The following is a 25,021-nucleotide window of genomic DNA, read 5'->3' on the forward strand; positions in this document are numbered from 1 at the left end:
CGGCGTCAGCCCCGTAAGCAGGCCGGGCCGCCAAAGTCCGACGCGGCCTAACCGAAGCGCGCGGTGAGCTCCGAAGCGGTGGGGCGAGCGCGGACGAGCGCGGGCTAGCGGCGGCACCGGCCACAACCCCCCCCTCACACACACACACACACACGACGGAACGTCCCACTCACCTCCGCGTCAGGCCGGCGGAGCGCAAAGTTTAGCCGCAGCCGCGCTCGCCGTCCGGCGCGAGGTCCCGGCAGGCCGGGAGCGAGCGTCCAAGCTCGTCCTTGGAGGCGGTCGCCGAGCCGGACGGAGCCAAGCGGGGCCGGGAGGACGGACGGCCGCTCGACGGCCGCCCGGGAGCCTCGGGGCGAGCGTCGAAGATCGCTACGAGAAAGTTGACGGCGAGCTCTCGGCCGGAGCTGTCGCCATCTTGGCCCGCGGGGCATGACGGGTAATCCTGCCCGGGATCCCGCGCCCCTCCCTTTTTCCGGCCTGTCCCGCCTGCGCCGTGACGTCACGCCAACAACAACCTTTTCGCACGAATCGAGTCGACGACGCGACGAAAACGTGCTCAAAGGTCGTCGTTTGCTTTTGAAAGCAAGTTAAGGCCAGCGCCCTCCGCGTCTATTCCTTCTCTCGGCGAAAACGCGTCTTTTTGCAGAGCAGTGCAAGGAATGACTAAAGTGGCATTTCTTTTATTTTTCTCCAATGATTTGTACATTTTAAGATGACAATTTCCACTTGATTTTCTCGCACATCTAAAGGTCATCGTTACGTTTGGGTCACTGGCAAGGGTCTGTTTTGTGTCTCCAAAATCAAATTTTCGGCACGCCGCCGCTCTCCTAGTGGAGGTAAACCGGGAAAAGATTGGTTTTGAAAAGCCGCCGCGAGGAATCGCCCGCTTGTGTTTGGGAGTCAAACATCCGAATCGGGTCGGCGCCTGCCTGAAGCGGACCGCGTCGTGCCGTCCGTTTCGCAGATCCCCCGCTTATCCCCGGCAGTGACGCCGGCCGCCTCCGGGCAGTAGTCGGGGGACGGCCCGGCCGTCGGACAAACGGGCGCACGAAGGCCGGGACGAGCCCCAGTTGAAGCCGGAACCGCGGCATTGACAACATACTCCGGGCGTTCAGCGATTTTTTTGAATTTGACGAAACATTCGCACTACGGCTAAACTGGCATCGACTTAAAAAAAAAAAAAAAAAAAATACACAAAATGACAGGAGAAAAGAAGTGTTTGTCCCTAAATCACTTTTATTAAAAGACGGGGGCGGATTTACTGGACCGAAGTGTGCCGGCGCCGGTCCGTGGTTCTCGGTTGTGCGGAGAGGAAGACCGCCGGGACCGATTAAGCGCAGGCGGAATAGAAAAACTCCAAACGCACTTTACCTCGCTAACGTTCGGCCAGGAAAACTAACGAGAAAAACGATCCTAGCTCTAACGGTGGAATGAAAAATGCGGTGTTTTGTTTTAAGTACGCCGAGGAAGCTGTGATTTGGATCTCTGTAGGTGCCGGACCGATCCCTGTATAACAGAGAAGAACACGTTATCCAAGTTTTAATTGTTATCTCAGATGAAAAACAAAAGATTATTCGACAGAGCCGGGACGCATAACCTCGAAAACAAGTTTCCCGGGCATCTGCCCCGACTCCTACACGAGGCCGGAAGCGCAAGCCTCATCCGCGAATGAGGGCGGCCCCTCGCCTCGCAAAGTCCCGCGGCAGCCGCTCGGCGACTCCGAGCGTCCGCGGTCGGCGCGTTCCGCGGCCTCCGACGACGGCGACTCCGTGGGCTCGGAGTCTCCCGGGGCCGGCTCCGGATGATGCAGCCTGCTCTGGGATCTAGTCTGGGATCGGGTTTGTCGCACGGGGCCGCGGGAGGCGGGGGGAGTTCTCTTTTTTGCGCTTTTCCCCCGCGCTCTAGGAGCAGGGGCGGATCCGACTTCGGTAGACGGAGGCGGTTCCGAAAAGCCGCGGGCGGGGTTTTCGTCATCCGCTTCGGCCTCGCGGCTTTGGGCCTCCCGCCGAGCGAGCGTCGGCGCGTCCTCGGGGCGCCCACCTTCAGCCGGAGCCGCGACGGGAGCTCCCGCCGGCGCTCGCTCGGGGCCGCTTCGCAAAGACCAGACCGACTGGATCTGGATCTCCGACCGGGATTGCGCTCGGGGGCTTTGCGGCGGTCCGGGATCTGGCGGCGAGGCGCCGGAAGCCCGGGCCGCGGGTCGAGATACGCGCGGGCTTTGGAGGGCCTCGCTCACGTGGGCCGTACTGGATTTTGTCAGGGACGAGGGTCCCGTCTTGTCCTTGGAGCTGTAGAAGATACCGAACAAATCCTGGGCTTTAGCTGCGGCCAGGTTACTTTTTGGCTTGTCGGACCTCCGGCCTCCATCCGTCAAGCTGAAGAGCGGCGGAGGTTTGACGAACACGGCGTGAGTCTGCTCGCTCTCCGGGACACCGGGAGCGGCCACGTCCGGCTCCGTGTCCGCGCTTTCCGTTTCGGCGGGCGAGGGGGCCGGCCGCGACACTTCGGGGGTCGAGTTCATTTCCCCGGGCCTCGGCGCCGGGTTGACCCGGGGCCCCGACGCAAACGGGGACCCCTCCCGGGTCTCGGACGAGGCGGGACCGGACGCGGGCAAAGGCGGCGCGGGCGGGCGCGGTCCGGCGCTCGGGCCCGAAGCAGGCGCGGCCGGCCCCGGGGCTCCCGGGACGGGAATCGACGGCGGCGAGGACAATCCGGGGCCCGGCGGGGCCGAACGAAACGCGGGAGGGGCCGGCCTGACAAAGGGGCCGGCGGGACTTGACGCCGGCGCTCCGGGGAGCGAGGGAGGGGCGGGTCGAGGAGGAGCTCTGGAAGCCGGCGGCTTCAGGCCATCCTGCTCGGCGCGCGGCGGGAAAACGGGGCCGCCGCCCGAAAGCGGAGGGGGGGCCGAGGCCCAGTCGTCGAGAGGCGCGGGCGTTTTGCTCACCGGCGGCCAGGGCGCGGCGGCTAACTTGCGAGCGATCTCATTGGCGAAGGCCATGGACCTGGCGAAGGAGTCGTCGGCGGGAAGGCGGGCGTCTTTGGCGGATCGCTCGTCATCCTTGATGAACTCGGCGGCCGCTTTCTGGGCGTCTTTGGCCAGCTGGCTCTCCCGTTTCTTCCAGGTGAACTTCCCGAAGGCCGGCGGCAGCTTGGCGGCGTCCGGGCTCTGTTTGAGCAGCTTGGCCCTCATGGCCGGACTGGGCCCGCAAATGATTTTGGGCGGGTCGTAGGGCTTGGGCGGGCCTTCGGCCGGCTTGGGCGCGCTCTTCTCTCCGGCCTTCTCGGGGTCTCGGCGCCCGTCCGCCTTGCGCCTGTCGTCGTGGCGCGGGCGGCGCTCGTACGCGTCCTCTTCCTGCCTGCGATGGCGATAGTGGCGGCCCTCTTGGCTGTGCTGCTGGCGCTCCTCCTCGCCCCTCCTCCAATTGGGCCTGTCCTGTCCGGCTGCGCTCCAATGGTATTTGTCGTTCTTCTTCTGGGATTTGGGCCCGTCGTCCTCGTCTTTGGCGCCGTAAGCGGGAGCCTTCGCGTTTTTCCCCTCGTCCTCTCTCTTGACCGCTTTGGCTTTGTCCTCCTCCTCCTCCTCCACATGCTTGGACGAGGCGTCCTCCGCGCCGGACTCCTTTTCGGCCTTCCTCTCCTTTCTGCCTTTGGCTTTGTCGCCCCAGTCGTCTTCGTGTTTCCGTTTTTTCCCCGTCGGGTTGGGGGCCAGCCCGGCCTGGCGGTCCAGGTTCCTTTTCCGCTCGTACAGCGGATCCTTGTACATTTTTTTCTGGACGAGAGACAGGGAGCGACGGTTGAAATGCGAGCGAGACTTTCATTTGCGCCGCGCGTGTCGAAACGGAGTCGAGCCAAACGCTTTCGGGTGCTGTTTTTAGCGCCGGCGTGGCTGGCGCTTTCCGCTCGGGTCTCTTCAAACTAACTCGCCGCCGCAGTTACGGCTTACCTTGTAGTTGTCGTTGTGGCAATGAGTGACGACGTGCTCCTCTGCGCAGATTGCGTCGCCGAAGAACTTTTCACACAGCAGACAGAAAAATCCTCGCACGGGAACTAAAAACTCGGAACCTGCGAGACAACGGCGGGCGTTTGAAAAGCGAGGGGGCGGCGTCGGCAACCCGAAAAGCCGCCGCCGAATCCCCCGAGGCAAAAACGGACGGACCCGCGGTACCTTTGGCCGGTTTGGTCCGCTTGTCTTCCGCGTGCTCTTTCTTTGCCGTTTGGGCCGCCGCCGAGGCCCACGGACGCTCGTAGGGGTCCAGGGTCTAGAAGGGAGCGCGGCGCCAGATCAGCAAACGGGTCCCGACTCGTCAAAAGGCGTTGACGGATTGCAGACGGGGTCGACGCGGGGGGAAAACAAACCGAAGGAAACCCGCCGCGTCGGCACAGAGGCAAACTAAGCTAGCTTCCCGGGCGGCGCTCGAGTAGTGCGAAACCGCGACAAAACCAGACGAACCTTGCGGTGCGTTTTGCTGTGCAAGTGATTAAAAAAATCAAACATGGAGCCCGAGGTGTGGTTACAGCTTTTGCACCAGTGGTTCCCGGCATCGTAGTACTCAAAGGGTTCCGGGGGCGGAGTTTCGGGTCCGGGCGCCGGCCGGGCGGCTTCCGAGACAGTCTGCTGAGAAATCAAGGTGCGGGAGGGTTAACTGCGAGCGCCGGCGAGACGGCAGACAGTTCGGTGACAAAATTCATGGACTTACCTGCGTCTACCTTCGCTCTTCTTTTCCCAAACAAAAGGCGCGGTTATAAACGAAAATCAAAGGGGCGGCGGAAGGATGGGACGAGGCGCTCGCCGGCTCCCCTAGAGGAGCTAAGCGGTACCGGGACACGGCGCCCTACGCATCCCGAGCCTCGCGAGAGCAACAAAGCGACCCCGAGCGAGCGAGCGAGCGGACCCGGGCGCCGGCGCAAAGAGGCCCAACTTTTCCCCTTACCTTTACCCGTACTGTCAATTAGGCGGTTCGCTTCGTATCTTGTTTTTCAAACGAAACCGAGCGGCCGGCTGCGCGACGAAACGCCCAAAAAGCCGAGCCGCTTGGAATAAAGCCGGCGTGTCCCGTGGACTGGGAGCAAGGCGGGATCGGCGATCGCGGCAAAGGCGCGGGCCCCGCGTTTAGACGTGGCCGCTAAGATGACGCTCCTTCTTGGAGGGCGCTCTCGTTGGGCCGGCGGGCCTTTGCTCTCAGGAGGTCGCCGACGGACGCTTTTCACCGCCTTCGTTTATGTGTCTTGACCTTTTAAGCGCCGGCCATCTTTTCGACACGCTACCCCCTTTGGGCGGTTACGTCGCCGTAAAAGGGCGGTGTCAAAGCGGCGCTTCAAAAGCGGCGCTAGGCACGAGGCCCGGCGAAAAGGTTTCGAGAGGTCCGCACCTTGTCCTCGGCGCACGGCCCGCGTTCGGCGGGCTCCTCCCGCGGAGCTGGGCGGGGGCGGTCCGAGGGACCGAGTCCCAGGATGAGCGCCACCTTGTCGATCTCCGCGCGCTTCCTCTCGGCCGCCTCGTGCTCCTTGCGCAGGTTGGAGATCTGCGTCATGATGTCCTCCTGCAGGAGGCTGATCTCCTGCAGGAGCGGGTCTTTGTGGCCGTCCTTCTCGCGACGTTTCTTCCTCAGCAGCTCGCCTGGAAGCGGCGGACGCGAGTCAGTTCCGCGCCGACGTTTAGGACGGGCCGCGCCCGGTCCGGGCCGGAAAGGAAAAGCGCGCGCTTTCGACGGACGTCGATCAAAAGGGACGGGAGAAGCCCGGCGAATCCCTCGCGCCGAAACCGCCGGGGATGACCGAGAGGGCGCCGTACCTTGCTGCTTCCGAAGCCGCTCCAGTTCTTTCATGAGGTACTCCTTCTTCTTCATGCGCTGCTCTCGCTCCCGCCGCAGGCTCTCTCGCTCCTCCAGAACCTAGGGCGGGCGCGGGCGCGTGAGAGGCGAGCGGGAAGAGCCCGGCCGGCGGCCAAAGCGCCACGGACCTTCCGCTTCTGGCTTTCGTTGTTCTCCTCCTCCGACACCTGAGCCGCCCCGGCGACCCAAGGAGATTTGACGGCACCTGAGCGAGGCGCCGCGGCGGCCCGCGATAAGACGCCCCGCGAAAAATCCCGGCCCGACTCCCCTTTGACCTGGGGCTCCGGCGACGGCTCCGCCAGGGCGTACGGCAGAGTCGGCGGGAAGTTGCCGGCCGTCTGCGGGGGCGGCGGCAAGCCGGGGGGCGGGTACATGGGCGGCGGCCACTGCGGCTGGCCATAGGACAGAAAGTTCCCGAACTGGCCGTAGCCCGGCGGAGGGTAGCCCGGCGCCATCATGCCGTGCGAGGGCGGGTAGGGGGGGGCGACGGGCAGGGCCGAAGGGACGGGCTGCGCCGCCGCGGGGGCGGCCGCGTCGAGCGGCGCGGTTTGCCGCGGGGCCTGGCCGTCTTTGCTCCGGCCGTCGTCGGCGCTACGGCTGCGGGTCCGCTCGCCGCCGCGGCTCCATTTGTCGTCGTCGTCGTCCGAGCTGCGGCCGCGCCTGCCGCGGCTGTCGTCGGAGCTGGCCGACGAGTAGCGCGGGCGCCGCCTGGGCGTTTTGGGGGCCGTCGTAGGCTTACTTCCATGGAGGCGCTCCTTGGTCCTGGCGGCAAGTTTGCTGATCTCGGTCACGCCCAGATCCAAGCCGATGGTCTTCAGCAAGTTCTGGAGCTTCTGGTAGTCTTCCAGGGCCTGCCGATCATTCTCCTCTTCAGGGGGCGGCGGCGCAGGAAGCCGGCCGGCACGGGCCTCGCCGGCGGCGGGAGGCGTAAGCTTGGGCGGGACGGCCGCTCGGGGCGGATCTCCGTACAGAAGGTCCTCCGTCACGTCCCCGTACGGATCAAAGAAGTTGTTTTGGGGCGGCTGCGACGGGGGCGCCGTCTGCGGCTCGTCCGAGTCCCCGTACAGGAACTTCTCCTCGTCGTCGATGTCGTCCGGAGCGCCCTTAGCGTCTTGGGCCGTCGCCGTCGGGTCCAGCAAATCGAGAATCTCCTTGATTTCCGCGTCGAGGTCGGCCCGCTGCGACATCTGAGGGTCGGACCGCAGCTGGCTCAACGCGGACGCCACGGCGGCCGGATCCATCCCTTTGACGGCCCGCAGCAGCTCCTCCGCCGTGCCGGGCGGCGCCGAGTCGGAAACCTGAACGACACAAGCGAGGGGTTTGAGGGACGGGGACCGCCGGGAATTTCCGCGAGCCGCCCGCCGAACGCGACAAAGGCCACCCGACAAAGCCGAGACTTTGGGGACGGCCGTAAAGCGGGTGTCAGGGCAACCGTCCGGCACGAGAGAGAAAATGCTCATGAAAAAAGGGAGGCGCGCGTGCAGACGACTGAAAATCTTACAACGGGCCACTCTTGAGAGCTTGGCCATTTTCGGCGCAAGCGACGTCGGCGGCCGCTCGACGGACGCACGCGCAGCAACGCGCGGCGCCCGCCTGGCGCTACGTTACTTTGCCACTCGCATCCGAGGTACGGCTTTGATGGCTTCCGCTCGAGCGAGCGACGGGCTAAAAGCGCGAGCCGGGGCGGCGCACCGTGAGCGAAGGCGAGCGGTCGTCGTCGGGGCGTTTCTTGAGGATGGACTTGGTGGGCAGGGACAAGAGGTCTTCCAGCTCCTTCCTGCGACGTGCCACTTCCAGTTCGCTGAAGTGTTGCGGGCCGCGTCGACGCCGAGCGCCGCCGCCGGAGCCGGACGAGCCGCTGCGGCTGCGCCTCCGGCCGCGACTGCGGGTCCGGCCGCGACTGCGGGTCCGGCCGGCCGCTCGGCCGGATGCCCGCCCTCGACTCCTCCCTCTGGATCTGGACCTGGACCTGGACCCGGACCCGGACCGGGACCCGGACCTCGATCCGGACCCGGAGTTACCGCGAGCTCGGCTGCGATGGCGGCTCTTGCTCCTGGGCCGGCTCTTGCTGCGGCCGCGACTCCGGTCCGGACTTCGCTCTCTGCGGGGACACGCGGAGCCAAAGGTGATTTGCTGCGCCGCCGGGGTAAGCGAGCAGACTTGCGACTGGCGCCGGGACAAACTGCCCGCCTGTCTGTATGGAACGTTCTCAAGCACATGGTAAGAGCGCTTGAAAAGGTTCCAAAACAAAACTGGCAGGTTCTCCGACTCCTCTCAACATTGTTTCATGTGCTATCTCTAGGGAGGAACCCGAACTACATGTGTGTGTGTGTGTGTGTGTGTGTGTGTGTGCGCGTGTAAGTTGAAGCATCCTCATTCAGATCATTCTCTTAGATTTGCATATTGATACCTACTGCATTGATTTTTAAAGATAGGTAACAGTACGTTACGAATGCGACGAATTGAACTTGGATTTCAAGCACAGGGACCCGAACTTACTCTGACAAGGAGTACCGGATTCAGATTTTCTCAAAGACGACCCCGTCTTTGAGAAAGAAGGGGGGCGGACGTTCTGTCTGCCCACACGGAGGTAGCCTGGACTTCCCCGAGCCCGAGTCGCACTCTTTGTCGCCCGCTTACCTGTCGTGCTGGCGCGGGGGTCCCGGGCCGGTCAGCTCGTTGCCCACGGTGATGACGAGCTTGTGGTCGACCGGAAGGCGATGGCGAGGAGGCGACGGCGACAACTGCGAGCAAAGAGAACGGCTCGGGCTTGACTTCCGGCAAACGAGCAAACCGCGAGCGCGCCTGGGCTTCCTTTGATCGCCCCGTCCCGTCAGCGCGCCGCCGGGGGAAAGGCGCTAACCTCCCCGGGCGCAGCGGCGGAGCGGTGCTGGCCGCCCGGATGTCCGGCGGGGTAGTAGTCGCGGTGCGGCGGCGGAGAGCGAGGATAGTCGGGGGGTCCGCGGTGGTGGTAGCCCCCCGAGTGGTAGGGCGATCTGGGCCGGCTCCTGTCGTCAGCTCTCGGGTGCGGGTGCGGGTGCTGGTGCTGGTGCTGGTGCTGGTGCGGGTAGGAGTACGTCCTCGGCGGCGGCGGCGGCGGCGGCGGGCCGCGGCCGTCGAAAGGCGGCCGGTAAGCGCTCCGCGGCGGGGGCCGACCGCGAAACATGTTTGGCCGAGACAAAGGATGCGAGCCAAAGCAACGGACGGCGCCGGTACTCGCGCGCGGCCTCGTGTCGCCAGCGGAGCCGACGACAAACACGGGCGCAAGCTAAAGCTAAGGCTAAAGCTCCGCTCCGAGGAAGCTTTGCGCGAGCGAGGGTTCTTCTTCGTGTTCCCTCCGAATGGCGGTCGGTCACAACGTTACCGCCACCTAGCGGAGCTCCGTTCTTCGCTTGGTTTCCACTGCTCGACTGCGCCTCGCCGCGCCTCGCCTCCCTCCCTCCCGTGCGACTCGGAGGCCTCTCGGGAATCGTTGGATTCCTTGGTGCGTTGCTCGCGGCGCACCTCGCCTTCTGCGCGCGCGAGTCTTTACGTTTGCCCGACGGCGTGTGGAGCTGAGCGCTTTTGAACGACGCTCAAATTGGCTTCGCGGGCGCGCTCCCGAGAATCCAGCTTTCCGTTCCATCTTAAAAGCCCGCGAGTGCGCTTTCTTGCCCTTGGACGGCATCGTTCCCCGCGACAGAAGCGTAAGCTTTTCTCGCTCCTGCGTCATTGTCCACAGATAGTCCCGCTGCGACTATAACACGATGATAGCCATCTCCCCGGTTTCATTATCCACACCGAGCTCGCCGTTTTAGAAAATCCCATCGGTGAAAATTGGAACGCGTTGATTTGGAAAGCAACCAAAACGATATCAGTCATCAGGTGAGAAACCTGACGCCATGTAACATTTTCCAAAACGAATCTTACTCGGTGTAGAATGTGAATCGGGTGAGAAGCCGACGCCATTTTACGCTGCTGTCTAAGTTGGCCAGGTTTGCATAAAACCTCAGTAAGGTTCGTCTATCAGAAGAAACGGAAGCAAAGTACGCGTCTGAAGCAGCCCCGAGGCGGCTTGGCGTTTGCCAGGGGAAGGAAGCGCGGCGAGTCCCCGAGGCGAGTCGCCGGGAGGAGGGGCAACTTAGCGGTAGCGCCGGCGAGGAAGGAAGCCGTCTGCTCGGTCCCGTTGCGGCCAAGCGGTTGCGCTCGTCTCCCTCGGGAGAAGGAGACCAAGTTTTCTTCGCCACGCTCGCCCGAGCCGTTTCCCGCTCGCCGGGCTCGGGCGTCGATCGGCACAAAGCGCAAACGGAGGCGGAAACGTTCGAGTGAGCTTTATTAAGAAAAACGTCGACGGACAAAAGCAAAACGCGGGAAGCAAAGCGGACGGTACTTATTGGGAGGCGTCGGCGACTTCCTCCGCCCACTTGTCCAGAAAGTCGCGCAGGTTCCCATTGAACACGTCGAGCCCTTTGTGCGACAGGCGGACGCCGTCGGCCTGGTACAGGCCCGTGTTGGCCCCGCAGCGGATGTTGTCGTGGGGCAGAGAGACGCCACCCACCTGGGAGACCATGTTGTGGATCCGCCGGTTGACCGTGCTCCGGACCAGATCCACCTCGTGGGCGTCGGCCGAGTGGCGCCACGCCCGGCGGGGGAGGATGTGGGACCAAACCAGCAGGCAGCCGGGGAAGGCGGCCCTGGCCGAAGTCACGTCCCTCCGGACGGACGCCAGCAGGTCGCTGGGCGTTTCGGTGTTCAGGTCGTTGCCTCCCAGGTGCAGGATGAGCGCCTGAGGTCGGGGCCAGCTGAGCTTGAGCCGAAGGAGCAGGGGCAGCAGCCGGGGCCACGTCATGCCCTGGACCCCCTTCCACCAGAGGACCGCCTTCTCGGGATCCAAGCCCAGCTGCGCACCTACCTCGGCGCATTTGGCCCGCGCCTCGGCGCGCGACACCAGCGAATGGCCGCAGATCCAAACGTTGCGCCGCCCCGCGCTCGGCGCCTTTCCTGCGGACACGGACGCAGAGTGACCACGGGCCGCCTCTCCGGCGCCGTGAGGCGGGCGCGGGATGCCCTCGGACCGCGCGTATGTTAAACGGCTAATGCGTCGAGAGCCCCGGGTCAAAATTGTACGTGCAAATTGCTGCCAAAATAGCGCAGCGAGTGCTACGTATACATCATGTACTACACGTATACATTGAGAAAACGTCCAATCCAAAATATAGAAAGGATTTCTTTACCTTCGAACGGCGCTCGTTATGCCCGCGTTCCCTCGTAAGGGTAGCGTACTTCGTATTTCTTTATTTGCGGCTTCGTTTCCGTATGAATCGTCTTCTTACTTCTCTCTTTAACATCGCTAGCAATCTTGGGACCCGCGACTAACCCTTTCAACTTTGAATTATGCAGTAAAACGCACTGGAAAAAGGGTTTCGCAACCGATCGAACGAAGCTTTACCGTTCCGCCGGTTTGAAAGGAGCAGCGAGGCCGACCAATAGCAGACGGGCATCTCCGCGAGGAGACGCCGACCGAGAGCAGACCGCCATTGTAGTCGCGTGGAAGCAGTTTGACCGCAGTAGCAAATAAGTGCAATTACCTAGAAAACGCCGGCGGGTGGAGGCAAAACAACACAAATCCAGCCAACCCCCTGGGGTCACGACAGTTGTTTTTGTCGCATAGCCGGGAAAATACCCTAAAGAGGGGAGGGGCGAAAAAACTCGGCCTTCCACGTCGCAACGTGGAAATAACGTAAGACGGGGACGCTGGAACGCGAGGGTCCGCTGGGACGCGTTTGAGACGGAACCGGGTCCGGCGAGCGGTTACAGTTCCGCCCCGACGAAGGGAAAGCAGACGCGCGTTTCCGACGGCGACAGAGCTTTAAGAGCGCCGCTCCTTTGTCACGAGGAATCGGATAGGACGACCTCGTTCGACCAAACGCAGGTGAACGTATCCCTTCCAAACATTTCGGGCTTCGCTCATCCGAGTCGAAAGCCCCAGTCGCTCCATCGTTCGCGTCTTCGCTTCCGAACGGCGGTCTTCCTCCCGTATGCTGGGACGCGTGAGGCGGCCGGTCCCGGGCGACGTTTCCATACCCGCGCCGTCGGACTCGCGTTCTCGGAGAATAGCGGGCTCGCCCTCGGCGCCGCGTTATCGCAGGCCGGTTACCGGCTGGTCGCCGGACGTTTTCCGCCACGTCTAGTTACCGTGGCCGGCCGGGCCCCGGAGTCGGCGTCCCTGGGCCGATAGCGTTTGCTACGAAGCCCGACGGTCCGCCGCCGTGGGCGCTTCGCGCTTAGTACGGAATGGCTTTGCGCAATAGGAGGCCAGCGTCGCTAATCTTCGCTGACAGGCCTCGCCTGACGGAACGACGCGCTACATCGCTCGCTCGCGGTAAAAGTTTAAACGCTGCGGAAAAAAAAGAAATGTTGACGCTACTTACCCCGACTCTGAACCGAGACTTACCACAGATGAGAGGAAAGAAAAGAGCCTTTGACAACGAGCTACGGTTACCGCGCCGTCTCACCGTGCACGGCGGGCCTTGCGACGTCAAATCCGGATGGCAAAAGTTTTCGTCGGTGTTCGTGGGCCGAAGCTTTCGTGAACATGGCTTATGTCGGTGGCTTGGCGCTGACAAAACTCGCGTCTTAAGCTAATCGAGTTCGACGGGAGATCCTCTGAGATTTCGAAGACAGGAGCCCGCGACGACGAAACCCGACTCGCGTTTGTGTCGGCGGGCGCCCGCGACCCCGCGCGTTGCTTCTCGGGATCGGGACAGGAGACGGCCTCTCCCGAGATGAAGACACTGCGCGCGTTTTAACCTGTTGCGCTCCCTAAGTCACTTCAAGCCATGTCCTCGAAAGCCGTTTAGGAACAAAGCGCCGGCGGCCGTAGCGCGCCGTCGTTCAACTGAACGGGCAGAAAATCCAAACCTCAGTTTAGCAGACATTCGCCCGTCAAAGTTCTTGCGTGCGACGCGATGATCCAGCCGATTGGTACAAGTTGACAAAAAGGGTCTTGGACTCACCCGGAAAGGTAGGACGCGTGCGTTTTAGCAGCAATAGAGAGCTAGCCAGCTAGTCATCCGGACAAGGACTTAAGGTGCGGCTCGCCCTTGTAAAAAACCGCTGGCAAGTGCAGCCCTGGCGACGCGTGACAAGCAAGCGGGCCTTAGCGAGCGGCGAGGATCTGAAGCCAAAAGTACGGTACGGCAAAAGACTAAACAAGTGACGCGGCGGGGACGCTCGATGTTAGCTTCTTCTCTCGACCGCAATAATCGAACGCTACCAGTTGCCGGCGGGCGCGCTGAGAGATGAAAACCCAAGAGAACCTTGGAAGCGCAACTTACGGCCCCGTCCCGGCGAAATCGGCGCGACGGAAACTCGACGGTACCTGGGGCAATCGAGACGCCGTCGCCTTGCTTCTTGTGGGCTCGGGTGTCCTCGGACTGCTGCTCCCCCGGGTCCGCGCTCCTCTGCTTGTAAAAAAACAGCTGCGGCAGGACAAAACGCGTGAGCGCGCCGGAGAAGCTCGAGGCGGAAGACGCCGCAGCAGACTCTACCTTCTCCTTCTGCCTGCTTTTCAAGTCCTCATCCTGCTCAGGTGAGGCAAACGGCGACTCCAGCGGAAAATTGAACTGGACCGATTTGAGGGCTTTTGCAGGCGGCGTCGCAGGCAAAGACTTGACGCTTTCTATGACCTTCAGACATTTGGCCACGGCCGCGGTGATGCCGGACGGCTCCTCGCCGGCTCGGGTGGCGGCGAAGGCCGGGGCTCCGGGCGGCTGGGCATCCCTGAAGGGCACCGTGAAAAGAGGCTGTCCGGGAGGGCGTCGGGGAGGCGGTCCCGGGGGAAGGCGGCCGACGGCGGGCGGAGGATCGTCGGGAGAAGCTTCGACGCTCCAGTCGGGCGGAGGAGACATCTGACGGCGACGCGCAGGCGGAGGCCCGAGCGGCGCTCCGGGCGTCACTGAAGTGCTTCCCATCGTCTTGGTAAGATCCTGGAGCTCTTGAGCCTTCTTCAGCATCTCCAACTCCTGCCGATCGAGGAATTCCTCATACTCTGAGATGCCTTTCCTCTCGCCGGGGGGCTCCGAACCGGACAAACCGCCGGCGGGGGAGGAAGGAAAGGCGCCCGAGTCCAGCGAAGAGGCTCCGTGCGGAAGGGCGCTTGCACGTCCCCACGCCGCCGAAGACGGCTCCCTTTCAGCAGACGAGGACTTTGAGGCGCGGCTGGCCAGCTGCGACACGTCTCCCAGCTTCAGGCCAATGGTGCGCAGCAAAGTCTGGATCTGGCTGTAGGCGGCACCCTTGCCCTTGGGCGCCTCGGCCGCTCCCTCCGCCGAGGGGGGCTTCTTTTCCTCCTGGGCGCGGACGGAGCCGCCGGACACCTCTTGAGCCAGACCCACCAGCCGAGAGAAGCCTTTGCCGTCTTGGAGCGCCCGCTCGTGCGGCAGAAGTCCGTCGCCGTCGGGAACCGGCTCCGCCGGCGTCTCGGGGACCGCCTCCGCCGGCGTCTCGGGAACCGCCTTCTTTTGAAGCATATCGAGGAAGCGATCGAGCGGGGGCTTGGCGACCGGAGATGGGGGCGAGGGGCTTTCAGACGCCGGCCGCGCGGGAGGCGACGCTCGGAAGGTCGGCGGCGCAGACGGGGAGTCCGAAGCCGACGGCGGCGCGCAGACTTCCGGAGCCTGGCCCGCCGCGTAGGGGTCACGCCGAGGCGGGTCGCCATACGCGGGCTCGTAATACGGATCGTCGCAGGGTTCGTCGTAGACGTCGTAGCGGTCGGCGTAGCGCCGGCCGACGCTCGAGCGGCTTTCGTACGGATCTTTACTATAGGAAGGACTGTCGTGCGGTCGCCTCTGGCCGGCAAAGGCGCCGGCGTAGCCGTGGAGGTAGCGCTCGCTATAGTGCGGGTAGGGCCTGTGGTAATAAGACTTGTCATACGGCGGAGGAAGGTGGCGAGGGTACTCCGGATCCTCGGGTGGTTTCTTCAAAATGGAGCACACCGTTCGGAACTCGGCGAGGGGATTGGCGATGCGGCCGTGATCGTAGTCGATGCAGGTTCGCCGCCCGGACTCCGGGCCTCTGGGATCCATCAGCGACTTCTTGAAGGCGATCATCTCGTCGAGCTCCTCCAACTCTCGCTTCTTTCTGGCCAGCTCGTCATCCACGGGTCCGGCGCGAGCCCTGGGTGGCGGACTGCGCTCCCTCCTCCGCTTGTGTCCGTCTTCTCGCTCCGCGCCGATTTTGCGCCTTCTCTTTCCCGCTCTTTCCCCGCTGGCGCTCCTGCTGCGAGCGGAGCTTCGACTCCTCGTACGTCTGCGGGCCCTTTCCCGACTGGCGCTTCGGCTTCCCGTACGTCTGCGGGCCCTTTCCCGGCTGGCGCTTCGGCTTCCCGTACGTCTGCGGGACCTTTCCCGGCTGGCGCTTCGGCTTCTCTTTCGTCTGCGGGACCTTTCCCGGCTGGCGCTTCGACTCCTCGTACGTCTGCGGGACCTTTCCCGGCTGGCGCTTCGACTCCTCGTACGTCTGCGGGACCTTTCCCGGCTGGCGCTTCGACTTCTCGTGCCTCTGCGGGACCTTTCCCGGCTGGCGCTTCGCCCGCTTTTGCGCTCGCGCTCCAGACTAGCGCCGCGTCTCCTTTTGAGTTCTCGTCCAAATTTGTCCTTGGGCAGGCTTGGGCTGCGACTCCCGCTGTAGGCGCCGCGTGGGCTCGTCGTCGACTTGTCCTGAGCTCGCAATTGTTTCACCACCGTCCTGAGCCTGTCCGAGCTCGGCGCCTCCGTCCTTGATCGGAGGAGGAAACGTTTGCCGTCGGTTCTCGACTATCCCGTCGAGGCGCTCGACGGCGAACGAAGGGACTTACTCGGGGTTTTCTGAAGCTTTGCTCAGCTTGATGGTCATCTGAGGAGGAGGAAGGTGGCGTTAACAGCACCCTTGGCAAAAAGGCCGGGGCGCTCTGGCTGACAGGTCTGCGCCGTTCTCTTTTTGAGCATTCGGCGTATTGATCAGAAAAGGCCAATGCTCTAAGCCCGCGGGCGAGTTCGGATGTCCTCGATCGCAGACGCCACGCGATTCTCTGCCCGCAACGATCGCTAACCTGTCATCGTATCGCGACGGTGACCGCACCAAAGGTCTCGCTTGCTTCTGTGGGACTCCCGCACTAGCATCGGGACGCCGTATTTGGGCATTCCGTCCTAAAAGTTGTTTCTCCGCTCGCGGAACTCGTCACGGCGGCTCACGCAACAGGAGACCGATTCTCCGCGTGTTTTTAGCGTGGACGGCTAACGGTGTCGGCCCCTACGAAAACAGGCGCGACATCCGGCCTCCTTTTCAAAGGCGTCTCCTTCACGTGCTCAGGAATTCACAAGGTTCAAAGCGAGCTTTGCTCACCTTGCCTTTGGCGCTGGCCCCCAGCTTCCTGGCAGGTAAGAAAACGCTCTCGGTGCAATGTTTGATCCTGATGGCCTGGTGGCCGCCCGCCGCCTCGTCGTGCTGGAACGCGCCGGCGCACGTGAGCGGGGAGCCGCGGGGCGAGGCCAACCGGCTCAGTCACCGGGACCGCGCTTGGACTCACCGGGACCGCGCTTGGACTCACCGGGACCACGCTGAACTCCACTTTCTCGTTCAGCTGCAGTTTCTTCTTCCCGATGACTTCTGACATGTAGAAGAAGAGCTGAGGGTTCTGCGTGCACTTGATGAGGCCGCGATCCTCGGAGAATTCGATGACGATTCCCTGCAAAGGCACGGCCGCCGTGAGCGCGGCGTCGCCGGGGGGAACATTGCTTCCTGCGTCTTACGTGTCGCCGTTGCTCCGTGGACTCTTCGAAGGTGGTGGGAAGGATTTCCACAAAAGTGGCTCGTTCTTCTTTGGTCTCCCGATTGGCGGCCACGTTGAAGCGCACCTGCGAACGTCGGCATGTAACGCGCCTCGCTTCATCGGAAGCGTCCGCGCCGGAAGAAGGCTCGCCTTGTCGCCGGTCAACATGGTGGCGCGGGTCAGCAGGTCGCCGGGGCCGAAAGGAAGCTGCTTCTGACGACCCTCGACGGTCATCACCAGGCGCCCCGCCTCCTCGGGGTCTTCCGCTTCGCCTTTCGATCCGCCTGCCTTTCCCTCGTCCCTCGCCCCCTCCCGGGCGGCCTCCGCCTTCGCCTCGACTTGCTCCTCGCCGAACTTGACCGCCTCCTCCTGCGCCTCTCAAGGGGAACGGGCCATCAAAACGCAAAGCCAGCCGATCGCGCCCGCAAGTCGAGGAGGAGGAGGAGAAAGAGCCCGTGCCTGGTGGTCCCGGGGCTCCCTCTTGACGCGCGGCTCCTCCGACTTCGCCTCCGCCTGCCGGACGAGACGCAGCGTCCACCTTTCGCCCGGGGCGCCGGAAGGGAAGCCGAGCGCGCGCGCGCGCGCGCCCACGACACCCGAGACGTCGGCACCTGCTCCTTCGGGGGCTCCGTTTTGACGCGGCGTTTTCGGGCCGCTTTGAGCACGGTGCCGTCAAAGCGCTCCTTGCTGATGTCCAGCTGCGTGTCGGGAACGGGCACGCTGAAGCCCAGCGGCGTCCACTGCGGGCGAGCGGGACATGAGCGGACGGGCGGGACGCGAGCCGACGGGCGGGACGCGAGCCGACGGGCGGGACGCGAGCCGACGGGCGGGACGCGAGCCGACGGCACAAAACTCACTTTGTCCTTGGCGGCTTCCAGCGCCGCCGATGCCGCCTCCTTCCACTTCCTGTCGTTCCGCTCCTCCGCCGCCTCCGCCTCCTTCTTCATCTCGTCCTCCTCTCGCCGCCTCCTCTTCTCCGTCTGGAGCCGGTCCTCCACCATCTTGGTCCGGCGGAGTCGGATGGCCCTCTTCTCGTCCTTCGCCTGCGAGAGCGGCAAGCCGTGTACGCGGGCCGGCAGCGAGCGGGGGTTCGGGGGACTGACCTGGGAGACGGTAAACTCCACCTCCTTGCTGACATCCTGGGCGTCAAACTCGGTGTCGCTGAAGTTCTCGTGGCGGTCGAAGGGCAGATCGCCGTGCTCCTCGCAGGCCACCACGCCCTCGGGGCCGTCCAGGCTCTTGATGATGCCCTGGAGCGGCGCCATGCGTCTCAATGTTGGCCAAAGCGGTCACCGGGCCGGCATCTCCATCGGGTTTGTTGGAGGCCAAAAGCCGAGGAGCGCACGCGCAAGGCGTAGGCGGACCTTTTGAAAGTCACGCCCTTGAGCGATCGCCGTTACCGAGCCGCTTCTCTCTTGGCGCCCACCTACGGCCATTTACTTCTTCTGCTCGGGGCTACGCGGAAACCTTGCCTTTGCATTCTCAAATACTCCTGACAAATTAAAATGCTCAAGCGCGCCGCGTAGGAGAAGCATTTGACAAATGCGACTCGCCACCGTCCTGCGGGAAGTCGCTCCCGCGGTCATTTTCAAGGCACGTAGCTCAAACGGCTCACCTCGTCCGCGTTCGAAACGATCACGTACGGAACGGCGAACCTTCTCCCACAGTTTTCATACTCGAACCTTGTTATGCGACCAAGAGCGTATATACTCCGTCGGAATGCAAACGGACGCTGGAAAGGAAGGCGCTACGCGGGTCGGGCCGCCTACCAGTTTGCGCTTCTCCTTGGTGTGGACGAAGGTGAAGGGGATCTTGGGTCGGATGTTGGCGGCGCGCTTCTTCCTGGTCTTCAGGTCCACAAGCAGGCTGAGGAGCACGCGGTCGTTCTTCAGCAGCGTGACGCGACTGTCTTGCCGGTCAAAGGTCACGTTGGTGTGGACGGGCCCGATGTTGGCGAAGATCTGCCCCGGGTAGCCCTGGTTATCGGCCTGGCCGGCGGTCCGAAATAAGAAGCGACCTTCCTTCCGGGCGCGCCCCGCGGCGGCGACGCTCACCGAGGGCCCGATGACGGGCTGGCTGACCACGCCCTCGTACAGCTCCGGGTCCAGCCACAGGTTGGCCAGCGCCGGCTTGGCCCTGGCCGGCGCGGCGACCTTGGAGGCGGGACCGCAGAGGGCGAGCAGCAGCGGCTCCTTCGCCCGACGGATGCGGATGGCTCGGGGGCCCGCCGGCGACTGACGGGAGGAGACGAAGGACCGGTCCGGGCGGGAGGGGACGAAGGTCCGGTCCGGGTCCCGGTCGCCCGGCTTACCTCGCGGAGGGTGAACTCCACTTCTTCGTCGACGTCCTCGGCGGCGAAGTCCACGTCGCTCAAGTTCTCCCGGAGCTCGAAGGGAATCTCGCCGTGCGCGTCCGACTTGATGACGCCTCGGTTCTCCCCCAAGCTGACCACGGTGCCCTGCGGAGCGGGGCCGGGGGTGAGGCGGACCGGGCCCGGACCGCTCTTCGCCTCGGCGGCGCGTCGGTCGACGGTAAAGCGGGCGGGCGCGCCGCGGCCCCGGGTCAAACCCGCGCTCATTGCGCTCGACCGTCTCGACGGACCTCGAGACGCGCGTCGGCCGTCGGATAAAGCCTGGCTCACAAGACCGGGGGAAGCCGAAAAGCGCCGACTTGGATCGCCGCGCCACGGATTGCTGATCCGGCGGTCCGACTCGACCCGAGGGCGACGCAAGTCTGGTCGGCCGAGGGGTCTGCGAGAGCGTGCGCGGAAACATCATCAAGGGAAGACTGTCGGTCGCGCGTGGGGGTCCAGTCCCAAAGGAAGAAAGCCAAGAGGTATTTCCTATCTTCCGTACGTGGCGAGGCGGCCGCAATTTAGTCAAGAGGCTTCTCTCTGAAACTCGTCCCTTGACAGCTAAGGAGAAAGACTTCGCACGGACCGCTGAGGGCTTAGGGGTAGGACAGCTCGTCCCCTGCGGCCTTGACAGATTTAGCCTAAATCCTGAAAATTCCACAACATACGTCATATGAGCGGTTACCGTCTTCCTTTGCCCGCGCTTTAGCGTGTGCGATTCCGCCTTTTTGATGCACCTTCCACCCGTTTGACAAGAGCAGTCCGTTTTGCGATTCCGCCTTTTTGATGCACCTCCCACCCGTTTGACAAGAGCAGTCCGTTTTGCGATTCCGCCTTTTTGATGCACCTCCCACCCGTTTGACAAGAGCAGTCCGTTTTGCGATTCCGCCTTTTTGATGCACCTCCCACCCGTTTGACAAGAGCAGTCCGTTTTGCGATTCCGCCTTTTTGATGCACCTCCCACCCGTTTGACAAGAGCAGTCCGTTTTGCGATTCCGCCTTTTTGATGCACCTCCCACCCGTTTGACAAGAGCAGTCCGTTTTGCGATTCCGCCTTTTTGATGCACCTCCCACCCGTTTGACAAGAGCAGTCCGTTTTGCGATTCCGCCTTTTTGATGCACCTCCCACCCGTTTGACAAGAGCAGTCCGTTTTGCGATTCCGCCTTTTTGATGCACCTCCCACCCGTTTGACAAGAGCAGTCCGTTTTGCGATTCCGCCTTTTTGATGCACCTCCCACCCGTTTGACAAGAGCAGTCCGTTTTGCGATTCCGCCTTTTTGATGCACCTCCCACCCGTTTGACAAGAGCAGTCCGTTTTGCGATTCCGCCTTTTTGATGCACCTCCCACCCGTTTGACAAGAGCAGTCCGTTTTGCGATTCCGCCTTTTTGATGCACCTCCCACCCGTTTGACAAGAGCAGTCCGTTTTGCGATTCCGCCTTTTTGATGCACCTCCCACCCGTTTGACAAGAGCAGTCCGTTTTGCGATTCCGCCTTTTTGATGCACCTCCCACCCGTTTGACAAGAGCAGTCCGTTTTGCGATTCCGCCTTTTTGATGCACCTCCCACCCGTTTGACAAGAGCAGTCCGTTTTGCGATTCCGCCTTTTTGATGCACCTCCCACCCGTTTGACAAGAGCAGTCCGTTTTGCGATTCCGCCTTTTTGATGCACCTCCCACCCGTTTGACAAGAGCAGTCCGTTTGGCTTCAAATGCGCGTCCCGCGGTAAAGCCGCAGACCCGTTTGGATCGTTGCTACCATCCGCGCTCGAGTTTGTTTGGTTCACATGCAGATGGCACGCGCCGCGGCCGAAGCTTCCGAGTCAAAGTATCGGGCGGCGAACGGATGCGCGGGCCTCACCGTCAGGCGGGTCTCTTTGGTGAACTGGAAGGTTTCGGGGAGCTTGGGCCGGATGTTGGTGGCGCGCCTCTTGTCGGTGACGAAGTCGCTCAGCAGGTTGAGGAGGACCTGGTCGTTTTTGAGCAGGGTGACGCCGCTGTCCCTCCTTTCAAAGGGCAGGTTGATCCTGACCGGCATGATGTCCACGTGCACCTGGCCGGGCAACTGCCGCTCGCCGGCCTGCCGGAGCTCAGCGACGGTCGGTGGGGGGGGTCCGGCGCTCGGCCGGCGGGGCGGAGCTCACCTGGCCCTCCGCCAGGGGCTGGCTGACCACGCCCTCGTAGATATGCGGCTCCACGTTTTCCGTCCCGCCCGGCGCCACCTTCACGTCCGTCGCGAGCCGGCCGTTCTGCCGGGAAGGTCCCAGGCAATTTACGGGGGCGGCGCTCCGAGCGCGAATGACATGCGCGAGCGGGGCGGAGGACGAGAGCATACTTTCATGCCGCAGGCGGTGAAGTGCACCCGCACGCCGGGCTTGATGGCTTTAGGGTTCCCCAAGAAGGCGGCAAAGTCAAAGGTGAACTTTTCCTTGTCCTCTCGCTCGATGTGGCCGAAGGTGGGCTGGGGACGCCAAAAAGCATGTCGTCGACATCATTGGAAGCATGAGCAATGAGCAAAAACTGGATTTTTTTTTTTGGAAAGGAGAGGCTACTCAGCCCTCGCCTTGTTGGAAATGGAACACAAAATCCGAGGCGGAAGAAGAGCGGCGGCCCGGGCGGCGGCCCGGGCGGCGGCCCGGGCGGCGGCCCGGGCGGCGGCCCGGGCGGCGGCCCGGGCGGCGGCCCGGGCGGCGGCCCGGGCGGCGGCCCGGGCGGCTCATTGTCGCGGCCCATGCGACTTTCTGACCTGGGCTTTCTTGGCGCGACGGCCAAGGGCAGGGAAGGAGCCCGCGAGCACTCCCTACCTCGACGAATTTGAACTTTGGCTACATTTGGATTTCGGTGCGCAAAAGTGGGATCGTTACACTTGCGCTTGTTGGCTCGATGACCGAGACCCCAAAAAGACGTCCTAGGTGACCAAGTTTGCGTCGGCCTTCTGATCCATTCTGGGGTTAGAGTTGGGCTCGACTGTCCCTTTTGCCTCCGGCCGTTGATCGAAATGACAGAGGGTCCAGCCGCACCCCCATTTTGGGTTTCCGTAGCTCAGCCCCAGTGTCTCCATGTATTTTTGCCCAAACCTCCTCCGCCAGCGGGTGACATTTGACTTTTTTGATTGGTCCGTTCTGGACCCTGTCAGTGGTTCTACAGTTACACCGCAATCCAAAGAAAACGCGGTAATATAGGCGTGAGCCATAAACCCAGCAAATGGGGTTTAATCCGAGGCGATAATAATACACCACTGTGTTTAATGCTGGAGACCGGAGCGCAGTTACCAGTCAAGTCCACTGGATGGCATTATCATGCTTTGCGTGACAATCAAATCTCACTTTCTGCCCTACAACTATAGAAGACGGTTACATTTGACATTTGTCTCAATTTCGTCTGTCACGTACACTACAAGTGAAACAGAGGAATGTTGAGGTTGAATTTACTATCAAACGTCTTTGATAAGGAATTAAAAAACAGCCAATCGGAGAAAAAAAATGCCAACTTGGTCTGCTTTCATCGGTTACGGTGCTTCTCCAATAGTGGGCCGGGGAGCGCGAAGCGATGCCAGGGGTGGCGCAGATGACGGCAGGGAAAAGTATTTGTTTTTGCCATGTAAACTACGATAAAATAAGGATTGGCATCTTTTTTTTCAGGCACTGTGATGCACTTGGGTTTTTTTTTCCACCTAAACAAACCTTTAACCTGTGTAAAAGCTGTAAAAAATAGATCGCGAACCGAACCGAACCGAAACGACCGGCCATAAAACCCGGGCGATGCAGCACGTACCCCGACGAAGGAGATGACGCCCGTGGATCTTCCCGCCGGAGGCCTGGCGACGAGGCACCACACAAGCGCTCGCGTCACGGGACCGGTCAGGCCGGCCGCCATACGGGCCCGGGGCGCGGACCTACTTGTCCAACGATCGCTTGCCCAGCAGTCCCAAGACTCTGGACGCCCCGACGGCTTCCGCGCCGGGGTCGGACGTTTCCGGGGCCGCCGCGCGTTGGCCGGGCGCGGGCCGGCTTTGGGCCGGGGCGGCGTCCGGGGCCGAAATCAACGCCTTGATCTGCGGGTCGACACGGGGAGAGGTGGTCGCCCGCGGGGAAAGGCCGGGCGGCCGCGGGGAAAGGCCGGACGGCCGCGGGGGAAGGCCGGACGGCCGCGGGGAAAGGCCGGACGGCCGCGGGGAAAGGCCGGGGCGCTTACCCACTGGGGCTGCTCCAGCGACGAATCGATCGCCGATTCCGGAGCGGGGATCTGAAACGGCGACAAGATGGCGGCTTGACATCGCAGAGGCAACGGTTTTCTCCCTAAAGAAGGCGTCGTCGAATTTGACCAAAGCGCGACGTGGCGATGGCCGTTTCCAATCTTTTCTCTCCATGGAATTTCACACGATTGCGCGCAAAATCATTCCTGACTTGATTTGTTCTGTTGTCTTCGCATGACTCCAGTCATCTACACCCGGCGGAAATCGCACACGGACTCGGTAGCGGGTCCGGGATCGCCGCAGGACACGTTCTGGTACGTTCCGCCGGATTTTGCCACTTACCCAGTCCTGGGGGGGGTATCCGGGGAAGCCAAAGGGAGGAGCGCAGCCAGGCGGGGGGACCGCTTCGCCCTCATCCGGACGCACGGGAGGGAGCCCCAGAGCGTACGGGCCCCAGCCGGGATAGTCCCAGCCCGGGTGAGGCGTGTTGGCGTCCCACTGCGGGGGAGGCATCCGCGGCGGATGGGGCCCCCACCCCGGTGACGGGGGTCGGCCCGGGTCCCACTCGCCCGGCGGGGGGGGGGCCCCAGCCTCCGGGAGGTGGGGGGCCCCAGTCCTCGGGAGGGGGCGGGCCCCATCCGCCGGGAGGGAGCGGACCGCCCCACCCCTCCGGAGGCGGGGGGCCCCAGCCTTCGGGCGGCGGCGGGCCCCATCCCCCGGGATGCGGCGGACCCCAGCCCCCGGGCGGAGGGGCGCCCCATTCTCCGGAGGGCGGCGGCCAGTAGCCCGGAGGCGGCGCTCCGTCGCGGTCGAGCTTTCGTCCGCGGCCCATCGCGTCGCTCCAACGGGCTAACGAGCCGAGCCGAGCTAGGCGGCTAACGAGGTGAGCAAAGTCGCGGGCGAGTCGGGCATTAAGCCCGGAGCTCGATCTTCGTGCGAAGAAGCGTCGTTGGATTACCGAGACTTCTTTCGTCGGACTCGAATATTTGCAAGACGACGTGTGACAAAAACAAAAACAAACCCGAGAGGATGGGTGAGGGCTCCGACAAACAGCCGCTGCGGCTTCTTCCGTCCTTCAACTTCTTCGTGTGGCGAATTCTCACACTACGCCCTCCATAGCGCCGCCGGCGGCAACTTTGGTACTGCCTGAAGCGTGTCGTTTTCATTTCTTGGCGTCAAAGGACAACTCCTTGTTGAGCAAATGACACGCAGTGATGCGGGATTATATTTTTCTTGTCCTTATCTCTGACCAACTGAAAGTAATGGTCGTATGTCCGCCTTGTGTACACATTGTCCATATTCAAGCTGTGGATGTGCAAGTAACCACTTTGCCACGGACTATTCTCCTCCGATCTCGCAGTTTTGCGTAAAAACACCACTTTGAGGCTAAAAATGCATTACTTTACTCTCATTTGTAACGAGTACAATATCTAGAAATATATCACATTACCGCGTTACAGTAAAAAGTGATGCATTACTCCCAACAGTGTTTATAGACATACATACATATGTATATATACACATACACACACATATAGTTTACGTGGAAAAAGAGCCACGCTTGAATTCCTATTTTCTAAGAGTGATTCCAATTTGCTGGCAGTCAAGGCGAGCCTTACCGACAGTAGGCGGCAGGGATCCACACCAACGCACTCCTTGCATAAAGAACAAAGCTATAAACCAGGCGTGTCCAGAGCCAGTCCCGGAGGGCCGCCTATCCGGCACGTTTCCGTCCTTTTCCATTCAAACGATCGGCTCATCGGCGGAAGCCTGACGACAAACCCCATCGTTTGAATCGGCTGCATTGGACGGCGGAAAGGTCGCGTCCGAAAAAGACGAAAGGTGCGTAGG

The 25,021-nt window shown here is 62.6% G+C and overlaps 3 protein-coding genes across 4 annotated transcripts; all 3 read right to left on the bottom strand.

The window, feature by feature from the left end:
- Positions 1 to 1,219: 1,219 nt before the first annotated feature.
- On the bottom strand, positions 1,220 to 9,991 carry znf318 (zinc finger protein 318). 2 transcript variants are annotated; one of them, XM_088421528.1, is made up of 10 exons: positions 8,698 to 9,991; positions 8,475 to 8,578; positions 7,527 to 7,935; positions 5,963 to 7,132; positions 5,795 to 5,894; positions 5,373 to 5,620; positions 4,454 to 4,615; positions 4,169 to 4,262; positions 3,947 to 4,065; positions 1,220 to 3,772 (listed from the first exon to the last, which is right to left on the bottom strand). In XM_088421528.1, exons 1-10 carry the CDS (start codon positions 8,998 to 9,000, stop codon positions 1,637 to 1,639), a joined length of 4,845 nt encoding a protein of 1,614 aa, XP_088277654.1. In that variant the 5' UTR covers positions 9,001 to 9,991; the 3' UTR covers positions 1,220 to 1,636. The 2 variants fall into 2 exon arrangements, with proteins under 2 accessions (XP_088277654.1, XP_088277653.1); XM_088421527.1 differs by having other exon boundaries at positions 4,454 to 4,618.
- Positions 9,992 to 10,129: 138 nt separating this feature from the next.
- On the bottom strand, positions 10,130 to 24,268 carry LOC148419680 (uncharacterized). Its single transcript, XM_088421526.1, is given in 23 exon segments — positions 10,130 to 10,814; positions 13,195 to 13,294; positions 13,364 to 15,590; positions 15,670 to 15,707; positions 16,197 to 16,298; positions 16,402 to 16,539; positions 16,604 to 16,708; positions 16,774 to 16,998; positions 17,083 to 17,136; positions 17,235 to 17,363; positions 17,481 to 17,666; positions 17,727 to 17,873; positions 18,393 to 18,611; positions 18,678 to 18,857; positions 18,935 to 19,081; positions 20,837 to 21,055; positions 21,120 to 21,224; positions 21,311 to 21,436; positions 22,750 to 22,792; positions 22,875 to 23,029; positions 23,170 to 23,220; positions 23,513 to 23,747; positions 23,749 to 24,268. Coding segments are annotated over 23 exon segments (5,796 nt in total). The 5' UTR covers positions 24,003 to 24,268; the 3' UTR covers positions 10,130 to 10,203.
- LOC148419681 (uncharacterized) lies at positions 19,382 to 20,737 on the bottom strand. The gene is made up of 3 exons (XM_088421064.1): positions 20,712 to 20,737; positions 19,769 to 20,681; positions 19,382 to 19,713 (listed from the first exon to the last, which is right to left on the bottom strand). The coding sequence occupies exons 1-3, from the start codon at positions 20,735 to 20,737 to the stop codon at positions 19,618 to 19,620; spliced, it is 1,035 nt and encodes a 344-aa protein (XP_088277190.1). The 3' UTR covers positions 19,382 to 19,617.
- Positions 24,269 to 25,021: the final 753 nt, after the last annotated feature.

The sequence above is a fragment of the Hippichthys cyanospilos genome, chromosome 8 (genome assembly GCF_059441005.1).
Source record: "Hippichthys cyanospilos isolate Australia breed blue-spotted pipefish chromosome 8, RoL_Hcya_1.0, whole genome shotgun sequence".
NCBI lineage: Eukaryota > Metazoa > Chordata > Actinopteri > Syngnathiformes > Syngnathidae > Hippichthys > Hippichthys cyanospilos.

What these genes read in the sequence shown, in the direction of transcription:
- znf318 (XM_088421527.1), bottom strand. Translation starts at nt 9,000, where the DNA reads ATGTTTCGCGGTCGGCCCCCGCCGCGGAGCGCTTACCGGCCGCCTTTC. An exon ending in CCCCCGCGCCAGCACGACAG is followed by an intron (nt 7,936 to 8,474) that starts GTAAGCGGGCGA and finishes GTGTCCCCGCAG; the next exon opens with AGAGCGAAGTCCGGACCGGA. An exon ending in GCCACAACGACAACTACAAG is followed by an intron (nt 3,773 to 3,946) that starts GTAAGCCGTAAC and finishes TCTCTCGTCCAG; the next exon opens with AAAAAAATGTACAAGGATCC.
- LOC148419681 (XM_088421064.1), bottom strand. Translation starts at nt 20,737, where the DNA reads ATGGTAGCAACGATCCAAACGGGTCT. An exon ending in GCAACGATCCAAACGGGTCT is followed by an intron (nt 20,682 to 20,711) that starts GCGGCTTTACCG and finishes GCGCATTTGAAG; the next exon opens with CCAAACGGACTGCTCTTGTC. An exon ending in TCTTGTCAAACGGGTGGGAG is followed by an intron (nt 19,714 to 19,768) that starts GTGCATCAAAAA and finishes AACGGGTGGAAG; the next exon opens with GTGCATCAAAAAGGCGGAAT.